Source organism: Podarcis liolepis (assembly GCF_965112155.1).
Source record: "Podarcis liolepis genome assembly, chromosome: 3".
Taxonomy (NCBI): domain Eukaryota; kingdom Metazoa; phylum Chordata; class Lepidosauria; order Squamata; family Lacertidae; genus Podarcis; species Podarcis liolepis.
This window is the reverse complement of record NC_139557.1, coordinates 30,859,949-30,881,836: the sequence shown is the minus strand read 5'-3', so window position 1 is coordinate 30,881,836 and position 21,888 is coordinate 30,859,949. Positions and strand designations below refer to the sequence as shown.

Genomic DNA, 21,888 nt, shown 5'->3' with positions numbered 1-21,888 from the left:
CCAGATGCCATTGCTTTTAGCAGTGGCAGCAAAAAAGGAAAATAAATAAATAGATAGATAGATAGATAGATAGATAGATAGATAGAGTCATATATAGTAGGTCTCCCTTTCTTCTGGTGGAAGGGGAGGCCTGCTCCTTGCAAGCTGCCTTGCTGCAGGTATGGAAACTTACTGCTACCCTGCTGGTAGTAATGACAAAAAGGGATGTAAAAGAAGGTGTATCAAGGGAGTCTTTGAATCAGCTGGATCCAAAGCCCTCTTTTTCCCATGTCTACAGCACAGGGAGGAAAGTATACTGGCCCTAGAGCCTAGCATATCTGTTTGCCTTTCGGTAGAATGGCTGTGCCCTCCCATTAAAGAAGAAAACCCCCCAGAAAAATGTCACCTTCCATTTTCCATCAAGGATGAGCACAGCAGGCTTTGGGTTGGGCAGTTTCTATACTTTGCATTCTCCTGCTCCCCATACAATTGAACTGTAAATCATTTAAAGTCCAAAATAAGAGAGAACTCGCATTTAAGGCAGGAGTTTGTCAGCAGTCTTCTGATTTGTCTTTAATACATCAAGGCTGAATAGCGGTAATCACTCAAGTTTATTCTAGTGTGGCTCATCTATAAGTGCTTTCACATTCAATTAATAAAAAAAGTCAAGGTGAGGCTTCAAAGCTGTTTATTTTTCCAGTCAAGTGACTGGCTTAACGTAAGTGAAATTAATCATGCTCCAATTATAAATCACTGCATCCAGACACTAAAAATAAGAATTGATTTAGGTTATACAATATATACAGTTGCTCTGCAACTAAACAATCAAAACCATCACGTTGAAAATTATACATCTCAAGTAGCATTCTGAACTGCATTTTAGGTATCTTATGCTCCTTTTTTAAACATTTAAACAAAAGTAATCTTACATGCTCACTAACAGTTTGTTGAACACCATCATCCCCTGTTGTCAGCTGTGAAAGAAGACCTGAACATTTTAGCATCTGTCATTCCTAAAAATCCAAAATGTCTCCTATTTAATTGGGTGAAATAGTGCCACGGAAACAAAAAAGAACTCTTGAAACAGTCTTACGTTACAAGCCTAGTGTCTGCACACTGTAGTGTGAAAAAATACTCTTACTCAAAATCTTTTAGTGGCCACTATTTAAGATTTTTCCAAAACAGCTGAAAGCTCACACACTATGGCTGGGCTCTAAACATCTAAGGCCTTGGGAATATTCAAGTTAGAGTTGAAAATCCCCTGGGTTTCACAAGATGTTTGCCAGAAGGCGCAACTTTCATCCGGGTGCACACAGCTATTTGTGCATTTCCCTGGATTCCGGCCAGTGTGAAATTTAAGGGCCACATAAGCTTCCAAAGCATATGGTATTAACTAAAATTCTGTGTCAAAAAATACTGTACATAAGTGAATTGTGCAAAATAATGTGCCAATTTATTTGCTAGTTTACTAGGAATACAAACGTAACCAATAGTGTCAGTAGCCAAACTGAATTCATCAGCAGCCAGATAAACTTGTAGTGGCAAAGTAATTTGTTTCCTAATATACATATATATTTAGTGGGAACTTTGAATATGCAGACTTAGCTTTAAAACTTGCAATAAAAGCATCTCAAAGCATTCCAGTTTGTCCCCATATACAATGCAACAGCTTGTACGAAAAAAGTGAGTTTTAATATAAGCCCACTGGTTTGCATCCGCAGATCTGACAAGTTGCTTCAAATGTACCACTTTAGCAAGGCAGTTTGAGATACAGCATCCCACCCCAAATATAAATATACCAATTGGCTTGTCTCCCCCCCCCCATCTGTTTCAACCTATGCTAGCCAATATGTACATAATTTCTGTGTCAGAAATTCAAAGTTCTCTTGATAAATCTAGAGATACGATAGTCACAAAACTTGTGATGAAAGCCAATGTGACCTGGACGTTGATATTCTAATCCTATGCTACCAGTGCACAGTTTCGGCAGCATATGCAAAGTAAAAACCGTTAACATTTATCACAATATACAAACATTAAAAGGACATCTTTGTAATATTCTGCAATAGTCTACCAATTTGGAATTATGAAATCTATTCACAATTATTAACAGTGTTAACTACCATGTTCAGGAACAGAAGTACACAGTGTGCATCTGCAAAGAAATAAGGAATTGCTTGCAAGACAGAAGTGTGTACCTTAATACAGAGGGTGTTTGGATGAATACCCTACTACATTGTCCTACGACAATAGTCTTAGGTGTGAACATAGCCACCGTGGTTGTTTTTTTTAAAAATAAAAATAATTCTAGACAACACATTTTTTTGTGTGTTCGAAGAAAAGAACTGCAACAAAAATTTCAGCAAATGTGTAATCCACATTTATTTACCAATAATATTGTCTTGGGTTTTGTTACCTCAACGATGACTTAAGAATAGAATAAAATATACATTAAATGTATATTTTGTATAGAAAAGTATGACCTCGTATTCCTCATATTTACAAATTTGAGGTAAACAGGTTCAGGGTTTAAAGTAAATATCTACATCCAATTATTAAAATATCTCTTTAATGGGCCTTTCTAGACAAACTTTTTCATATGATCTAAGTATGGAAATACTCGTTCCTTTTGGGTAAGTGCGAGCATGTTGCATTTCTCCACATTCGAACAGCTTGAAAAACAACATTTCCTTCTAGAGTTTATGCTCACAGATCACAGGAGGCAGCCCTGTTACCCTTTCCCTTGAAGCCAATTCACCAGCATGGGAAAATGGCAGAAACTGGATATATGACAGGTTCTGTTTCTGCTTGTGTTATTTCATGATAGTTCCCTGGAAAGAAGGGAACGCCACCGTCCCCTTGGGCTCAGGGGCTTTCCCCAGCTGGCCTAACAAGTCAGGGGAAAGAGACTTTACAATAACTTTTCCCTTGAGGGGATAAACAGAGCTGTAGCATGTACCTCTGATTGGAACCGCGTCCTCTTATTGAGTCTTCCTTATCATAGATATAGGAGAAGTAGGCAGGGGACACACAAGCATACTCTTCTTTCCTGGCTGCATAAATTGACGATTCTTTCCCATCCCTTCATCTATGGGACAGGATATTAGATCCTATTAGCACCTACATTAGGTGTTTGGGCCCCACTAGTGCTGTCACAGGAAAATGCACTGGGGCTTATTGAGAAATATTTGCTAGGGTTTGGTTGTTAGATCTGAATCGCTTTAATCGTTGCTCGGGCAACAGATTTTGGTCCCTGGTTGGACTCCAGCTTTGCAAAACCTTTTAAAGCATTCTGCTCAGCTAAGGGTGGTTGGCAGGTATATCATTATCACTCATATGGAGTGCCTACAGCAAATCCCAATGCAATCAAAATGAATGATGCTTCAGTAGGAGAATTATTGCGCTGGAAGAAAGAGCCCAGTCCTTTGTGGATGATGCTTATGTCTTGCCTGAAAACATAAGCCACCAAGCACCAGAGACAAGCAATCTGAAAAACTCTGTGTTCTGCCCTTTGTTATTACTTAGTGCTCTTTTAGGAGTTCTTTGTACTTTTGCAATGTAGTCAAGGACTCCACCCTTAAGTCCGCCAACCTCTTCAACTTAGCCAATCAATGGATGTGGACAAGGAATCAGTGATGGGTAGATTTTCTAGCCTCATGTTTTTGTAGTGTACTAAGTAAAGTGGAAGTAACTGCCACTCTTAAAACTGAGTTTTCACTGCAGCTACATTGTCCTGAGACAGCTCTCAAGGACACTGAGTGCAAACAAAGATCAGATATGCATTAGAGGCACCTGAAATTGGCACTGAAATGTAATATATTAGTGCAGTCAGGCCATTAATCTCTCTGCTAGTCTGCCCACTTTTAAAATTCTGAACCCTGTGGTGTGCATCAGAAATTCCCTTATTTGCTGAAGAGAGAAACTCTGGTGCATAGGTTAGTGAGAAAGTCTAAAAGGGAGATTTGAAATCAGTTTCACATATTTTTTTGGCGTTAATGGCTTTTTTATGGTCTTCCAGAATTCACAATGAAAATAGTTCAAGTGGATCTGCCTACTACAAAGTAAATCTTCCTTGGACGATTCAAAAACCTTAAGTTGCCACAACAAAGAGTCCACAGTGGTGTAACATTCATGAAGTATCCTGATGAAGCATCTAATTCCGGGCAGAGAGCTCCAGTGATACCTGGAAATGCAGTCTCTCCACCTGCAACGAGCAGTTTAATCAACAATAAAGTGCACAAATGATACAGGGAAAGCTCCTTTGTGGTTGGGATCTCCATCAATATGCCCAATCTGGAAAAGACAGAACATTTTTAAGAATTAAAAGGGTGAAGCTTGTCTCTATCCAATTAGGGGTCACTGAAAGTTGCCCTCCATTGTACTAGTTGCAACCATGTGCAATTGTCCCTCCAAACAAACAAGTCTTTAGTAATAAAGGAAAAAAGCTATACAGCCTTGGGAGTCAAAACTTTCAGCTCCCGAACGATCAAAAACCGGAAGTGAGTGTTCCAGTTTTTGAACGTTCTTTCGGAAGCCTAACCTCCGATGGGGCTTCTGATTGGGTGCAGGAGTTTCCAGGCAGCCAATCAGAAGCCGCGCTTTGGCAGTCAAATGTTTCGGAAGTCAAATGGACTTCGGGAACGGATTCTGTTCGACTTCCGAGGTACAACTGTAGTTTCTTTACTATTAAACAATAAAAACCAGGCAATGCTGCTTTTATGTGTAAACTAGTTATTCAGAGGATAGGCTGAAACAAAATAAAGAATAGACGGTAAGAACACATGCAATCTTTCATTTAAAAACAAAGGTTTATTATTATTATTTCCTTCAAATTTTCACCAAAAGCATGCAAATTCAAAGTTCCAGTGGAATGATATTTCTTAAGAACTACTGGTCCTGACTGTAATAAACAGATTGATTGATTCCTTAAGAGGCTCAAGTGGTATATGACACAGGACAATAATAAGGGGAAGACATATATATTTATTCTCTGTTTTGAAGTTCGCTTCAAAAAAAATTGACACAGGGAGCAAGGAGCTCCTATTTGAGAAGAAACAAACCTTTAAAATGCAAAACTAGTTGTGCGATTCTTTGGATCCTGGCTTAAGAGGAAGGGACTGTATACATTATAGATAACAAACTGGGTTTTCAGAAACAACGGTGTTTTGCAATATTATTTTTTAACCATATGTGTTTCTGCAGAAAGGATGAGTTTCAAAAATCTGTATGGTTCAAATTCAACTGAAATAACGCTGCTCCTCAATATTGCGTTCAGTGGATACCTCTGAAAATAACTGAATAGTACTTCAGTCAGGGATTCAGTTCTGTTGGTTGTTAAGAGATCAGTTCCCACCAACATACATAGTACGTACGTAATTATGTACGTGTGTGTGTGTGTACACACGACATACACACTACAGCCCTTGGCATGATTTAACTAATAAATACTTACCCACCACTCCTGATCTTCCTCACCATCAACTATGATGATATCGCCCTCTGAAAATGTAAGCTCATCTGGATTATCAGCTACGCAGTTATAAATGGCTTTTACTCTCTTGGGCTTTGTTTTTGACTGCAATACAGAGAAGAGCAACGTATTGGAAACATAAACCAGGTAAAACAGAGAATACCATTAGCTGCAGTGAGAGGACAGCAGTTCACCACTTTTCGTCTACAAGAAGCTCAGGTAGCACAAAATAGGAAGTCAGATAATTGATCCATTTAGCTTAGTACACTGACAGACAGCAGTTCTCCAGGGTTTCAGACTGAGGTGTCTCCTGGCCCTACCTGGAGATTGTACCTATCACCTGCTGCATGCAAAGCATGTCTTAACAACAACCTGCCCCCTACAAAAATTTCCGTACAAATATGCACACATGTTTAAAATCATCCCAATATACGTGTCTGATCTAAAATACTTATCATGCTTTGCTATTCACAAATTACAAAGGGGCTCCCTTGTGCACCACCACTTAATTAATACATGCAGCAAAATAACCTACGAAGCTGCACTCGGTGCTTTTGACTTTCAGAACAATTAATTTGGAGGTCCCGCTTTGGGTTTTAATACACATTAAGAGCATTCAGCAAGGGCATGCTATCGCAAACAGGCATTTCATTACATGTACAAACAGCTCCCTGAACATCGGTGCACAGCGGAACAGACATGTAGGACCTTTCCAACAAGGCAGAGTGCGCTCTCAATTCATTTGGTGCTTAAACTTTTCAAAGCAGTGACGAAATGTTGAGGCCAAGACTCGTTATATTAACCCCTGAGATGCCAGTTTGGGAAATAAGAATGACACCAGGAAGCTAGCACGAGGCATCTGGGAGAACATCCACCTTCTAGAATATTTTTTAATGGCGCCATTCAATCTTCTTGAAATAATGCAACCCCCATGGAATAATAACCAGAAATTCATGGAATTTTCAGCCCGCAGTATTTGTTTTATTACCTACCATATTTATGTCCAGTTAAATTTTCTGGTCAGCTTACAATGGCAATAAAAAATTAACTCACGTTAATATTGTGATCTGGCAAATGCCTCTGCCAGCAGGAGGAGAAGGAGGGAGGTGATTTTTGCAGATTCCCCTGGAGCCAATTTTTTAAGAGGCAGTGGATCTTGCAGGGGACAGCAGGAATTCGCAAAATAAAAACAAAAACCCTGCCTCTCCTTTTATTCCACTGGTTACTGGATCAAAAGCTCTCCTGTGAGAACAAGGCAGCCTTCCCTAACCTGGTACCTTCCAGAAGTTTTGGACTCCAAATCGTCATCATCCCTTAGTATTGGCCACACTTTTAGCCAGGGCTAATGGAAGTTGCAGTCCAAAATATCTGGAGGGCAACTGTTTGAAGACGGCTGGTACCAAGAGCACCAGCTGGATTCTGCCTTCTAACTTGTGGCTTGTTTCCATGGTAACTTTGGAAACCTAAGCAAAAAGTGGAATGGGTTACTTAGGCTGCAATCTTATACACACACTTGTTATTTTGAAGTCAATGGCGCTTAAGTATGAGTAGACACAGGATCGTACTGCTCGTAGGTTATTTAGCGGACTTGGTTTAAAGCTGAATTCATCTAGCTAATGTCCTTTAGCTGAGGCCTGTACTAAAGCTTCAGCTAAGATGATTTACCGAGATCTTTTTAGCTAAAGCTCTTTAGCTCATTCTATATTCTCTCCCCCACCCCCCACCCCATTCTCTCTTGCACACATACGCAAACAAATATTATGGATTGACCTTTGTAGTTAGGAATCAAATGAAACTAGGTTCCCTGAAAGGGCTCAGTGTACAAGGGACCCCTAAGTGAACAGTATCTGCAGCTCACCCAACAAAAGTTGTTGGTTGTTTACAGCTACCCCACACTAACTAGTTTCTAAGAAGTTTCTAAGAAGGACTATAAAAGGACCCATGTAATCTGAAGAAGTTGCTCACCCCTTTTGGAACCATCAGATTCCACACAGTGCCTTTATTCCCAACGCAAAGAGCTGCCAAACACAAAAGAGATTGACCTAGATTCTTGACGACTTACTATTTGAGACTTCCTTGGCATTGGAGCTGGAGGTTGAATGTTTGCAGAAGGGACAACTTGGGATCCAGAAATCTCAGATGCAGATGAAGATGAAGATTCTCCTGTTATTAAAAATAAAGCAAATATTTTCAGTTAAAAGTGGCTCTTAGAAAGCTCTGTTTTTAGATAACATACTGTGCTACTTCTCTCTAGTGCACCAAGCCATTGTTTGTGGTTTCCCCAAAATGATCACTTTTTTGCACTAAGTCCCATCAGCTGTAGGTCAGTTGTGTCAGAACCAAGGGTGCAATCTACACATACAGAAGTTGCCAGGTTCAATCCCAGGTATCTCCAGGTAAAGGACTGGCAATGTCCCCTGTCTGATATCCTGGACAGCTGCTGCCAATCAGTGTAGACAGCACTGACCTAGATGGACCAATGGTCTGACTCGGTATTAAACAAGGAGAAGGGGACGACAGAGGACGAGATGGTTGGACAGTGTTCTCGAAGCTACCAACATGAGTTTGACCATGCGGGAGTTAGTGGAAGTCAGGAGTGCCTGGCGTGCTCTGGTCCATGGGGTCACGAAGAGTCAGACACGACTAAACGACAACATGTTCCCAAATAAATTTTAAAAAATAAAATACAGCAAAGTCATTGTGGTTAGGTTTTACTACCTCCCAAATAAACCTGTCAACAGTGCCAACAGTTGCTACTAAAGCAGGTAAATTAAAATCAGGATTTAATAATAATAATAATAATAATAATAATAATAATAATAATAATAATAATAATCACCAGATGATTGCTGCAGAGATCCAGGTCCTTTACTCTTGGCCGACCTGTCAGCCCTGTTCAGGAGAAAACCAAACATAACTGCTCGTCATCACGTCTGCAATTTTCTGTGTCTAATTTACTTTTTGAAACAATAATCAGAATGGGATTCAGTTAATGAGTCCCATGCAAGGACTTCTACTTGTGCAACAGGGCTTGCACACACATACACCCCCCCCCCCCCCCGCAAATGAATTGTGAAGAAGATCAGAAGAATGCCCAGAAGAGTGCAGAGGGGGCAGGGAGGAGAGGGACAATTATTCTATCTGGCAAACTGAAATTCTTGCCCCGACAGCAAGATCACCAGTTGCTATGTTACTTCAGGTTATCAAAGTAACACTCTTAAATGGCATTTGCTGTTGGTAAGTAATTATCTGTTGTCCCCCCCCCCCCCTTGCTGCTGTCCGTATGGAACCTGTCCAACACCTGAACAGAACAAAACAAAAGGTGAAATCTTCAATAAGGATAAAATAACTTCAATTCTCTATTAAATAGGGAAGCACAAATGACATTTCTGCACAAGTGCAACAAAGCATGGACTGCCATAATCAGGCAACAAGGTGAGCACAGTATCTTTCAGCAACCTGCAGATCTTTTAGGAAGAAAAGGCGACACATTACCCAGAAGCAGGCTTTTTCTGAGAAATTCTACTTGGAGGCTGGGGAGGAAGTGGTGGCGGCGTAGGCTTGGACTGTGGCACCACTGGCTGTTTTGACTGCTGGCTCAAAGCTTCAAGAACACTGGCTGTCTTTGCAACGGGAGGTGGTGCTGAAGAGAGTATATCTATATATATAAAAATGCATGTACAATAATACGATGATGGTGAATGCCGGAATGTTTGATACAATTCCTACAAACAATACTATTGCTACCTAACTTTGTAATTTCTAAAATGTAAGCCAGTCCTTCAAAAACTAAGGGTCAAGACACAAGGAAGCTGCAATCCTATACACGTTTCTGGGAGTAAGCCCCACACTGAACTGAACAGGACTTATTTCTGCCTGGACACATGCTATATTGCATTGTGAGAGCCTGGACAAACTGGGTTAGTTTTAACTATGGTTTAATTAAATGAGCAAACTTATGAAGTTGGTTTGATTCATTAAACCACAGTTAAGACCTAACCACAGTTTGTCTGGGCTCAGACTGTCAAACTGTGGTTAGTCAAAAACCGAAGCAAAAGCTTCTACTTTTCTTCTCCGACAAGATGGGAGAGTGCTCACTGGCTTAATGATAAACCAGAGTTTATAATTATGTCTGAACATAAACAATGCAGTGGGAGGCTCTGGCTAACTCATAGATTAAAACTGGAGCCAACAGTAGCCTACCTGCTATGAGGTACTTGTACTGGCAGTGAGGCTAATCTTCATGAGAGGTGGTTTAACATGAGTAGGTAATTTTAAGTCACACTTTTAGTTGTGCATCTGTAATATGCCTTCAGAAGTAACCATTAATAGAGGAACAAGGAACATTAAAGCCACAATCTTTTCATCTTTTTAAAGAAACTTCCTAAAAGTTCAGGGAACAACCTGAATTCCTTGCAAAACTAATCTGAAATATCCATTCCTCAACAGTGTGTCGCAGGAAGTCTTAACAAGCAGCATGTTGAAGAAGCCAGATGGAAAAGCAGCAGGGTCAAAACTACATCCACCAGTGAGGAAGAAACATGAGTTGTGGAATGGGAAGTTGAGGCCAACCGTGATTAGATGCAGCAAAAACAAAGGAAGCAGTGGAAAAGGGCAAACATACTTGTAGATGTTACACGCAATGGCGGAACAGGGGGATGGACAGTTGGTGGATCGGATGAAGACCTTTGCCTGCTTATGCTTTCCATTCCTAAAGAATTTGTCTTCCACAGTGTGTTCGATGAAGGAGTTGTCTGAACAGCACTGCCAAGAAATGAAGACTGAACTAAAAAGAAAGGAAAACACTGTGTCATTATCATAATCACTGCTGGCTGAGAAGCGATGAGAAAACAGCACCTTTTTCTTAAGTGGACTGACTGGCTGTGAGCCAGAGGCACACGTACGTCTGCACAAGGACTGGGTCATTTCTAAGGACTTGTTCACACCTGAGTGTTTCATCACTTGGTGACTAGGCTATCACAGGATAAGCACGAGTGAATGAGCTGAAATGGACCAATCATCAGACAGAAGGCTTTTGCATCATCTCAGAACAATACTTTTCAATAGGGCGCACATCAATTGATGCATAAAGTGCCCCCCCCTTTGCAACTGCTTGGCTCCTGCCATACAAGGCTAAGCCTATTAAGATTTTACTTTAAAAAATAGTACAATTGGGAAGGAGAAACTAATTAGGTGTGGATGTTGTTGTGGACATCACTTTGCACAAATTAGGAGATGTGGTGCTCCCAAAATTCAGCAGCGGGAGTTGGTAAAATAGGCTGGTGGTAAGAAACAGGCTTGTCTCCTCTTATCCCAGACAATGGGCTACTAATCTCCTGATGCAGTGGGGCAAGATAAGGCTGTGGTGGCTATTCTACCTGTTAGCTCCCACTTCCTGTCATCTGCCCTTCTCTTTTGCCTGCGGTAGCAAGTGGCTTTCCAGGTATGCCACGCAGCAGTTGAGGCAAGGGGTATGTTGGCAGGGGAAGCAAAATGGGCAGAGACGGTCACTGCTATTTTTGTCCAGGAGGTCTTTATCCACATAAGGTTTAACAACGGTGTGTGTGTGTGTGTGTGTGTGTGTGTGTGTGTGTGTGGAGTCCTAATAAAGAATACGGCAATACTGTACATAAATCTCTTTGAACAGTAGTAATCGTAGTTTGCTGATGTACAGTGGCAGATTTTTATTTTTTTTAGCAATTGTAATAGGAAAGAAGATTGCAAAGTTTTTGTTAGTTAATGAAGAAGCAAGGCCTGCAGCCACATTTGCTGAAAGGAAGCGTTTAGCCAGACAGCACATTATTTATGAAAGCCACCAGGGCCTTATTTGGATACAACCGACCACACCACTGTTAGCTGTGTGAAGGGAGACAGTGGGGTCACCTCACCCCCTCCTGGCTGCTTCATCATCCCACAAAAGAGCCCCCCAAGCTGCCCACAAATTGGGGGCATGTCTACAGTGGAGCTGCCTAACAAACATGTGCAGGCCGTCACCCTGAACATTCAGGGCCCATTCAGCTCTGCCTACTCACATTCAGCTGCCCCATAGCATACATGCTATGCATGTGGACAGCTTTAGGGGCAGGGGATGGGGGGATGGGATGCACACATGGCAAATGTACCTGGCTCCACTCTCGCAACTCAGACAGTCATATAATCCTGAATGCTTCAATAGGGCTTCAGGAGAATAAAAACAATAATCTGTTTGCGACACGTGCTGTGTGACTTCATCTTTTTAAGCCATTCATCCTGAACAAAGGAATATTTAATACATATTTTTGTCTCCAATAACTATAGGACCATGAACGGTAAGTGCCCTCTCTTGCAGGACCTATGATGCCAAGACCAATACGGGAAGGAGTGGGGGGGAATTTACCGACGTGTATACTAATCATGGATTTAAAGCGTGTCTACACACCTGTGTGTTTTTAGACGCCAATTTCAATCACAGCTGTCATCTGTGAAAGGAAATTCAGCTCTGGCGGTGTTTCTTATAGGACTCCTATCTTCATCTCTAGATAGGCACAGCAATCCTATACTGACAATGGGACAGGAACGGAGATATGCCACCGCCATTACACTGACAGAATGGCTGTCCTATGCAATGCATGTTCTCGCTGGATTTGGAATGATTGCTCTCATTCATGAGACTATGCCGCTGCTGACACCCACACAAAGAGAGCCAAGGAACATATGATGATCAGGACATGCCCCTGTGCCCCAAACTGCACAAAACACGCAAGGCCATAAATTCCAGAGGCACAGCTAGCAATGCTATAGCTAGTCCCCAAGCAACCCTTAAGACAGAGGGCTGTATCCAACACTACAGCTCCACTGGTGCAATCAACTTTCACGAGCACAAGAAGAGTTACTGCTTTCTCTCCTGTCCCCTCCACCCTCACAATCATCACAGGAGGGTTGGGGGAACCTGCACCTGATCTGGGATGGGGTGGTGTGGTGGACATGGAGGTCCCATTGCACTGACAAAGCACATCCACACATGGCACAGCACTGGATGAATCCCCTTAAGCACGATTTTGGAGAAAAGTGCGCAAAGGGGGAAGCAGACAGTTGGAAGTCCATGGAGCATATACATTCCTCTTGGGACAAGGGTTCAAGACCCACCCAGGGAAAATCTCCCCAGCCAAGCGGGGAACCAGGGCATGCCACTAGGGCAGCCGCAGACACACACCGGCAGCGGAAGTCACCAGGACTAGTTGGGAAGCAGGAAACCCACCCTGCAACCACCACACAGCAGTTCCCTGACTACTTAGCTGCTGCAGGAAACGGGAAACAGACACATTATGGGGCAATCACCAGGAACAAGCCCTAGTTGGGTGCAACAGCTCAGGTTTGACATGCTGGTTTCAATCCAGGGTATAACTCCACACTAAGAAATGATAAATGGTTCCATCCTCAGCACACCATGAGCCAATCAGAGGAGCAACAAATGGGCCAAAAGAATTGTAGAACTGGGAGGGACATCCAAAAGTCATCTACTCCAACCTCCTGCCTGAGCAAACTTGCCGTTCTGGTGTCTACCCACTCCTGCGGGGCAACCCACGTGACCTTCTCCCCAGCACCAATAGGACAGCTGTGCCAGGAGTTTCCCAGCAGGCTTGTGGGGTGCACTGCCTAGATACCCCCTAACTGTTGGGAGTGGAGTTCAGTGCTGGGTGTTTGTGCCTGGAATGAGGGACTTGCAAAGGTTTTAGGTGGAGAAGTGTTAACAATGGGCTCAAATTCTCACGAGTGTCAAGAGGGCAGGCAGTCTTCTGCCGAGCGCTTGCGTTGCACACAAAGTGCCCTGGTGCTCTGTGTCTGCTCACCAGAGTTCTATAGGGGCCCAGTTCCACGTGACCCATCAGCTCAGTGATGGAAGTCCTGTTTATAAACTGGCAGCGGTGTGCTGTGACTGGACCATACCCTACAGCAGAGAAATTATGCTCTGTCATAGCAGCATGAGTGAGCCAGTTGTCTGCAAAGGGGCAGCTATTTTTACCCCCACCTCCATTTTAATTTGAAGTCAAGAAGGGCAGTCAAGGCTGTGCTTTTGACAGGGGCATGGATCAAAGCAATCGAGGGCATCGTTGCAAATGTGCTGCCCACAACTTGGCCACATTCCAGTCATTCTGCCAGTATATCCGAGGTACTCCACCAGCATCTTTTATCGCAGTAGCAGCATATCTGGCATAGTGGGGTTTCTGCTAAAGCTGCTACTCAGCTGGTGTCACTTCAGCATAGGATTGCACCCCGAGACATTGTGTCCCCGAGAACCAGTCATTTGATTATGTGATTCTTTTCCTTTCTTTTTCCTCCCACCTCTGCACTGTGACTGTCCAAAATAGAAAGTGCAGATTCATACCAATTTGAAAGAAAAGGAGGAAGAGGAGGAGGAACCCTCTGCCCTCCCATCACGCAGCAATTTATAGTTTCAATATACCTACCTGCAGAAAAAACTGCCAAGCTAAAATCTCCAAGAGAGAAAGAAAACTGTTGAACTCCACCTCTTGCAAAATGTTAGTTACCTTTCCCAATATTCCTGGGAGGCAAAGGAGGTGCACTTGTGACTGGTGCAGCAGGCTGCGAAGGAGGTGGGCTGCTACTGAGTATGGCTCCATAGGTCTCGTTCTGCAAGAGGCTCGGCATAAACCCTCTTTGCTTGTCCTTGGCTATATTGGCAGCATCTCTAGCCAAAGATGCCACGTTAGGCTGAAGCTGGCTCGATCCTAGCTGATAGAAACTCACAGGCCTGTCCTCTCTTCGGTTAGGGCTTGGTTGCTTAAAAAGGAAGGAAGAATACAAGAGAGAGTGATGTGGGCAAGTGTTTCAAGACCAGATATTAAAAAAATGCAACACACACTAGGGAGCTAATATTCATTTTGCTTTAACTGAGGCTGAAATCCTAAGCACACTTACAGTTGCCCTGGGCTAGTTCAGGAGGAAGGGCAGGATATACAATAGGTAAAGGTAAAGGGACCCCTGACCGACCCTGGCTGACTCTGGGGTTGCAGCGCTCATCTCGCTTTATTGGCCGAGGGAGCCGGCGTACAGCTTCCGGGTCATGTGGCCAGTATGACTAAGCCGCTTCTGGTGAACCAGAGCAGCACATGGAAATGCCGTTTACCTTCCCGCCGGAGCGGTACCTATTTATCTACTTGCACTCTGACGTGCTTTCGAACTGCTAGGTTGGCAGGAGCAGGGACCGAGCAACGGGAGCTCACCCCGTTGCGGGGATTCGAACCGCCGACCTTCTGATCGGCAAGTCCTAGGCTCTGTGGTTTAACCCACAGCGCCACCCGCGTCCCAATAGGATATACAATAAAACAGAGTAAAAATAAGTAACAATCGGGCGCAGGTGGTTAGCTTGTGGCGTCTCCAGTTGTGGGATTCCAGTTCCCATCAGGCCCAGCAAGCACAGCCATTGGTCAAGGATGATGGGAGTTGTAGTCCAACAACTTCTGGAAGATCACAGGTGGCCCATTAAATCCAGTGTTACTGAGTAAACACACACAGGTCCATACTGTTAAGCCATGTGTACTCACTGTGCTTAAAATTAACAGCCATTTCTAACAACAAAATGACACTGTTCAAAATTTCCATTGGATATACGTTTAAAACTAGAATCAAAGAAAACATTCATTTTTTAAAAAACAACAACCTCCCAATGATTAATAAAAGCAAAACCATCTCTCTCTCTCTCTGGAGGAAAGGAACATTTTTTAAATTAATCACTTGCCATTTTTGACCCTTAGCATGCTAACTTTGGTAAGAACTTTGCTAACTTTCTACCTGATTTTGTTGTTGAAGGTTTTGTTATTTCAGAGAGACATGTGTCCCTATTAACTTCTGACTGAATCAAGGCAAATGGCTGGTGACTTTCTAACATTTCCCGATAAAAAGATCAGAGGAGCTGACCTCCATTTTTCTTCCCTACGAAGACAATACTAGTCCAACTCAAAGGCAAATGAACACACATGCAGCGGACACATTCAGCCATGTCATCAAGCACAGAAAAGACATTAGTTGTGTCATTAATAGCCCTTAATCTTCTTTTCAAGAGTCCCTGGGGCCTGAAAGCCTATTAATAGTGAGTGAGCAGCAAAATGCTTCCTAATTCCCACCTTCACCACTGAGTTGGAGAGCAGCACAGTTGAGGTTGAACAAAATGGCTAAGCGAAAACCTTGAAAGGCAGGCACAGGGTTTTGAAATACAAATACCACTTCCTACTTAAAAGGGGAACCTTCTGTTATGTTCCCAGGTACAAGTTGAAGCATGTACAGGTGGGAATGGGAACATCCCCTGCCTGACAACCTGGAGAGATGCAGCCAATCACTGTAGACCATACTGAACTAGATGGACCAATGGTCTGACCAGGTAAGGTGGCTTCCCATGTCCCTATTTGTTCTATAATCTCTTCCTTCTAAGCAGCCCTTACATCCATCATTCAATTCTATCTTCATCAGGAACACAATGGTAAATGAGTTTCGTTTATATATTGCCTTAAGTTAAGCTGACTTCAAGCCAGTGCAAGAAGAGTACAGCACCATTAAAATTCTCAGTAATATTTTTTTACAAAGAACACAGTGATGATAATATTACTTTTGTTCCAGGCAGGAACATTTCTATTTTTTAATTTTTTTTAAAACGTTGGGTTTCTGATCTTCTAAATGCATACCTGTAAATTTCCATCCACATCATCATCACTTTCGTCCAGGTCTTCATGAAGTAATCGCCACTCGTATTCTACATGAACATGAGAATTAAGTCTTCCAGCCAGAGCTTGGGCGAGCTAAGGTACCAAGAATGAGACACTATTCAGCACAGTCAGCTACTACAAACTGCCCTGTGTCCTTTGGATGAAGGGCAGAATATAAATTTAATTAATTAATGATGTCAATTTCCTTTCTTTCACATTATGTGAGATCTTGATTCCTTTCTTTCTTTAGAAAAAGCAACAATTTAAGCACTCAATGGATGCAAGGCACATGTCTGTTGTTTTCAGGTATCTTAAAGAGGTCAACTCAAACAAATATTTATTTACAAATTTTCCACCATTCTTGACTACCACAGAAACCTCATGGCAAGCTGCTAAATAATCCAGAAACAGTTCAGCTTCGGAGAACACACAGAAGAAACAAATAAATCTTACCAGCTCTTCACAGCGCGTGTGTTTTAAGCGTTTAGCTATATCGAGCGGCGTCTCTCCAGCTTCATTGGCTAAAAAGCAATGGGAAGAAAACGTCACATTCTTTCTTGTCTGCAATCTTATGTTGCTAAAAATGAATGTGACTTCTGAATCTGAAGGCAGAACTTGGGAGTTGGGGGGGGCAGAGTGTGCATTTTTAGGAACCGCTCGTTCCAACAGGAGACAGAAAAATGCTTAACTCCCCAATAGTATAAAATGTGCTGCCTCAGCTTAGCGGAAACATTTTGCGCATAGTAAATATTCCATCATATTACCCAGTTGGATTCTGTGCCATTGGGTTAATACAGTATTTGTTATGGCAGGTTGAGAGGAGCTCCCTACCAGGACAGACTTTGCTTGTGTGCTCAAGACATGGATTCCATAAAACATATTTTGTTGCACTGTGCAAAATATGAGCAAGCCCGGGCTGAACTGATACTACCCTTGCTGGTACCTTTCCCGGGAAAATCAGAGGCTCACTATGTCAGGTTCCTATTGGAAGACCGGACAAATGCTAGAACATTAGCAGTGGCAAAGTTTTTATTGGTGGTTACAAGAACCAATGATCCCTATATTCTGAACAAAATGCTTGTTTAACCTGGAGGTAGGCTGTATGAATTGTGTATTGCTTTGTAACGATTTGCTGGGTCTCTGGACCATAATAAAGATTGTTGTTGTTGTTGTTATAAACATTTAGAAAACATTCCCATAAACTGCTGCTAGCTTATGGAATAGAGTGGCACACGAATTAAATCAAGTATGTACATAAATAACAAAGAACGATGCCTTGCAGGCACTATGAAAACTCCATAAAAGCAGTGGTAACATAGTAAGCAAACATTTGACTTAACATACAAATTTCCACACGGTCTCAGTAATCTTCATTTCAAGTACAGTGGTACCTTGGCTCTCAAACTTAAGCCGTTCCAGGAGTCCATTTGACTCCCGAAACCGTTTGAAAACAAAGGTGTGGCTTCTGATCGGCTGCAGGAGCTTCCTGCACTCAAGCGGAAGCCGCGTCGGATGTTCAGCTTCCGAAAAACGTTCGCAAACTGGAACTCTTACTTCCGTGTTTGCAGCGTTCGGGAGCTGATTTGTTCGACAACTAAGCCATTTGAGAACCAAGGTACCACCGTATTGCCTTCTAAAGAGCTCTACGTTAAACATGTAAAGAAACTGGCCAAAGTCACTGCATGTGCTCCTATCACCAATTGTCTGTGTGTGGCAGGGTTGTGGGATTGATTTAAAGAATAGAGGAGTCACTCTTTACCCTTTTACCTATTTCGATGGAGGCCTTCCCTCTCAGGAGCAGCTTGAGGCACTCAACGTTATCTGTCAAGCAACAATAATGAAGAGCAGTGCTACCTTTGCCTGTCTGCTTGTCCAGGTTGCCACTATGCAGAAGCAAAAGGGTAAAAGTTTAGTTCATACGCACAGAGTAGTCTAACTCTCAAAAAACTTGCTTTCATGCTATCAACAAATATTACAGCAGGCTTGTTTTTGCTTTCAAACTAAAACCTTGCCTTTCTTAACTCAAATATGAAAATGAAAAGTGTTTAAATAACGTTAGAATCGCTCACCTGTTTTGCACCAAGAAGTCAACTATGTGGAGTGAGGTCCGATCAACAGATCTCACAGCAAGATGAAGGGCAGTTTCGTCTTGTTCCTGAAATCATATGGTGTGTTTTGACCAATAGCAAGCAAGGAAGGGTTGTTGTTTTTTGGGGAGATACCTCCCTATTTTTTGTTACATTATGCTAAACAAAAATTTAAATAGCTGGCTTTGGTCATCACTATCAAAATATGGCTTTGATTTAAGACAATTCATCCCTAAGTGATGATAATGTTAATTGTTCCAGGTCATCTAAACGGGGAAATGGTAGAAATATTATAATGACCATAACAATAATATTTATACCCCTGCTCATCTGTCTGGGTTGCCCCAGCCACTCTTGAAATAAACTCATCTCAAGAAACCAAAGGAACATATAGGAAAATGTACATGAATAGGACATTTAGAGAAGATAACATGTACAGCAAAGCTTCCCAAACTTTTCATGTTGGTGACACACTTTGTAGACATGCATCATATCGTGGCACAGTAATTCGGTCTTACTAGCAAACTGGAGGTTAAGCTAACCCCTTTCCAGCCCTGGGAGGAGCACAGGGTGTATGTGTTCGTGCAACACACCTACACACTGCAGCCGACACACTAATGCATTGCAACACACAGTTTGGAAAGCTCTGACGTACAATATAGGTATTTATAAACCAATGCTACAAGCCTCCAAACTCAGAGGGGACTGTTTGAGTGCTTTGTGCTAAACAAGAAGATGGACAGGGCAGACATGTCAAAGCACAGAGAACTGGTGGGATCTGGCTATCCCTTGATACAAATAACACAGAAAGCTCAAAGCTTAAGAGTTGGGATGGTGCTGTTCTTTACTGGCAAAGAAGGCATATAGGGTCCAGCAAGTAAGTTAATTAGAAAAACAGCGAGCTGAATTATTTTATGCTAATTTATCAGCCAACTCATTAGTTTTACAGAACTAATTGAACAGTATTAAAATGTATAGAAGCAACTATCATAGTACTTCTAAGGATTAAACCACTCTGGGGATTTAGCACTTGGCTAATAATGGTTATTTAATTTTCGACTGGTACTAGGCTAGTAGGATGTTAAGCCATGCTTCATTAATAATGGCTAAACAGGATTTGTAATTGTACTATCAAGGATGGATCAATAGCACGTGGAAACTCAGCCACATAGCAGTAGCTGTGTGTGAATATTCTGTGTGCTCGCTTGCCAAAGAGAAGGAAGAAGAAAGAGGGTGGAGAGTGGAAGATAAAAGCAGGTTTAGCAGGAGGCCCAAGTTCAAAAAATTTGAGAAACAGAGATGCAGAAGTTACACTCATCCCATAAAACTGTATTTTCAAAACAATAGACCTGAGATGGATCCAAACTTAGCCGTGTTTTGAACAGATCATGATTAATGCACAGCCCATTGATTTCAACAGGTCTACTTTAAGCATGGCCATCAGTGCTCCAATGCGGTCTGTGAACAAGCAGAATGGATTTCTCTTGCGCAATGGGATTTCACATTCTTCTCTTCCTCTCTACATGCCCTGAAAATCTGTTCTGGAGTATTGGGAAGCCCTCCAGATCAGTTGGGAGGGGGAGGGGTGCGCAGTGGGGAGGAGGCGAAGACCCCTTATGCAAACCGAAATCTGCTCATGGGATGTCGGATTTCACTCTATGTCTGGATCCATCCCCCTTTGTTTGGATTTTTGTATGCTCCCACCCATATCCAGTGGAAGGTACAAAATACTTTCACATTTATGTTTTACATTTTCTATGCTTAATAATGCAGTTTGATAACAGATGGATGAGCCATTTTGATAGATGCAGTTTTTCTGACTTCTTTTGCAAACAGTCATCCTTTTAACATTAACTGAGTTACGATCTCATTTCCACACAAACAGCACATAACATGTTAACATGCCGGGAACAGAAGAAATTCTACACTTACATGCCCATTTGCGAGTGGAATTTTCTCTGTGAGATCCACATTCTCAGCATACACTTGAACCAATCCAAAAATGTCTCTGGTTCTGACCGCTTCACAGAGGCTCTGCAGTTTAGCCACGTTGTCTGAGTGTTTCTTCCTTGCATATTTTCTTTCAATATATTTGGCATTAATATAATCTTTTCTTGCATTCCTGAAATGAGGTGTGATTTTATTTTATGCAAACTCGAAATGAGACTCGCTTCACAAACAATATTACACAGGCTGCAATTCTTCAAATTACAAAAAAAGTCTGATGGGAATGGTTTGGGTTTCACTTTGAATGGCCTTGTTTGCATATCACACTAAGAATGCACCAATCTCATCCACTTCGCTTCCCTTCCCTGGCCCATAGGAGAAACAAGCCACAATCCCTGTCTTATCATAGCATCAGAACTACTGATCATGGTTTATTTTGTTCCAAACAAACCTTGAAGCCAAACCAACCAACCTTGGTTGAGGATCATGGTTTGCTTGGAGCAAATAAAATAATAGTCCCTGGGTTTGGACATAATGCAAGGCCAGGGATCATGATTTGGTTTTCCCGTGTGCTAGCAGGGAGGAAGAAAGCAGGCGAAATTGGTGTGTTCACAGTAAACAGTTAACTATGGCTAACCACAACATGCAAACAGGGCCACTATGATCACTTCCCTCCATCTTTGTAACATATGTGAAAGTTTTGTAGTTATGACTGTTTACTTGTAGAAACAACAAACTGATTGATTGGGGTGAATGAATAAACTCTACTCGCTGCCATAAAAATCTGTTTTCTTTAGGTCTTTTTCAGGAAATGCATAAAATTACTTTGCAAATTGAATTAAAACTAATTGCAGGGTTATTCGATGGATGTGCTCTTCCAACAATTCAAGGGAAACCCCCTGCACTGAACTTAAAAGTCAGACTGTTCTGTTACCATTTTACATTATTTATCTTGAGGTCAGTTGCTTAAGTTTGCTGTCATGTGTGATTTAACATGGAATCTGTTACAGATTACAGAGGATAACCGGATCTCGTACGTTCCATTCAAACACCAGCTTTTAAGGCTTTAGTCTGCCTTTGTCTAAAAAACTGGAAAATCTGCAAGGTAATTTTAAGTCCCAACTTTTCTTCTTTGCTATCATTGGAGGCAGGGAGGAGTGTGTACCTATCAATTCTTCCTTTCTTGTTGCGCTACTTGATCTTTTCAAGCTGTTCACTGGGTTACTTTTAATATAAATGAGGAACAGTGTGGTGTAATGTTGGACTAGGACCTGGGAAGCCAGAGTACAAATCCCAGTTCAGCCATGGAGTTGACTGGGTGATCTTGGGCCAAGTCACAGTCTCTCGGGCTAACCTATCTCACGGGGTTGTTCTGAGGATACAAGCATGCCTGCCCCCTTTAACTCCTTGGGGGAAAGTTGTGAGATAATTTTTTAAAAAATAAATTATTTGCTACTACAGTGGTACCTTGGAAGTCGAACGGAAACCGTTCCAGAAGTCTGTCCGACTTCCAAAACATTTGGAACCCAAAGCATGGCTTCCAATTGGCTGCAGGAACCTCCTGCAGCCAATCAGAAGCCGCGGAAGCCCCGTCGGATGTTCAGGTTCCAAAGAATGTTCACAATCCGGAACACTCACTTCCGGGTTTGCAGTGTTCAGGAGCCAAAACGTTCGACTCACAAAGAGTTCGGGATCCAAGGGATGA

At 42.2% G+C, this 21,888-nt stretch overlaps 1 protein-coding gene across 5 annotated transcripts in view; it reads right to left on the bottom strand.

The window, feature by feature from the left end:
- Positions 1–650: 650 nt before the first annotated feature.
- ASAP2 (ArfGAP with SH3 domain, ankyrin repeat and PH domain 2) overlaps positions 651–21,888 on the bottom strand; it is a 93,237-nt gene continuing 71,999 nt past the window's right edge. For 3 of the 5 annotated variants that reach the window (XM_083495536.1, XM_083495537.1, XM_083495538.1), the window contains 12 exons: positions 20,169–20,358; positions 18,219–18,304; positions 17,917–18,032; positions 16,603–16,670; positions 16,129–16,242; positions 13,978–14,230; positions 10,074–10,235; positions 8,945–9,107; positions 8,289–8,341; positions 7,512–7,612; positions 5,432–5,554; positions 651–4,272 (listed from right to left, as the gene is read on the bottom strand). In XM_083495536.1, coding sequence (XP_083351662.1) covers positions 4,198–4,272; positions 5,432–5,554; positions 7,512–7,612; positions 8,289–8,341; positions 8,945–9,107; positions 10,074–10,235; positions 13,978–14,230; positions 16,129–16,242; positions 16,603–16,670; positions 17,917–18,032; positions 18,219–18,304; positions 20,169–20,358 — 1,504 coding nt within the window. In that variant the 3' untranslated portion in view covers positions 651–4,197. The remainder of the gene's footprint in view (positions 4,273–5,431; positions 5,555–7,511; positions 7,613–8,288; positions 8,342–8,944; positions 9,108–10,073; positions 10,236–13,977; positions 14,231–16,128; positions 16,243–16,602; positions 16,671–17,916; positions 18,033–18,218; positions 18,305–20,168; positions 20,359–21,888) is intronic. The other 2 variants (XM_083495539.1, XM_083495540.1) reach the window with 1 other exon arrangement.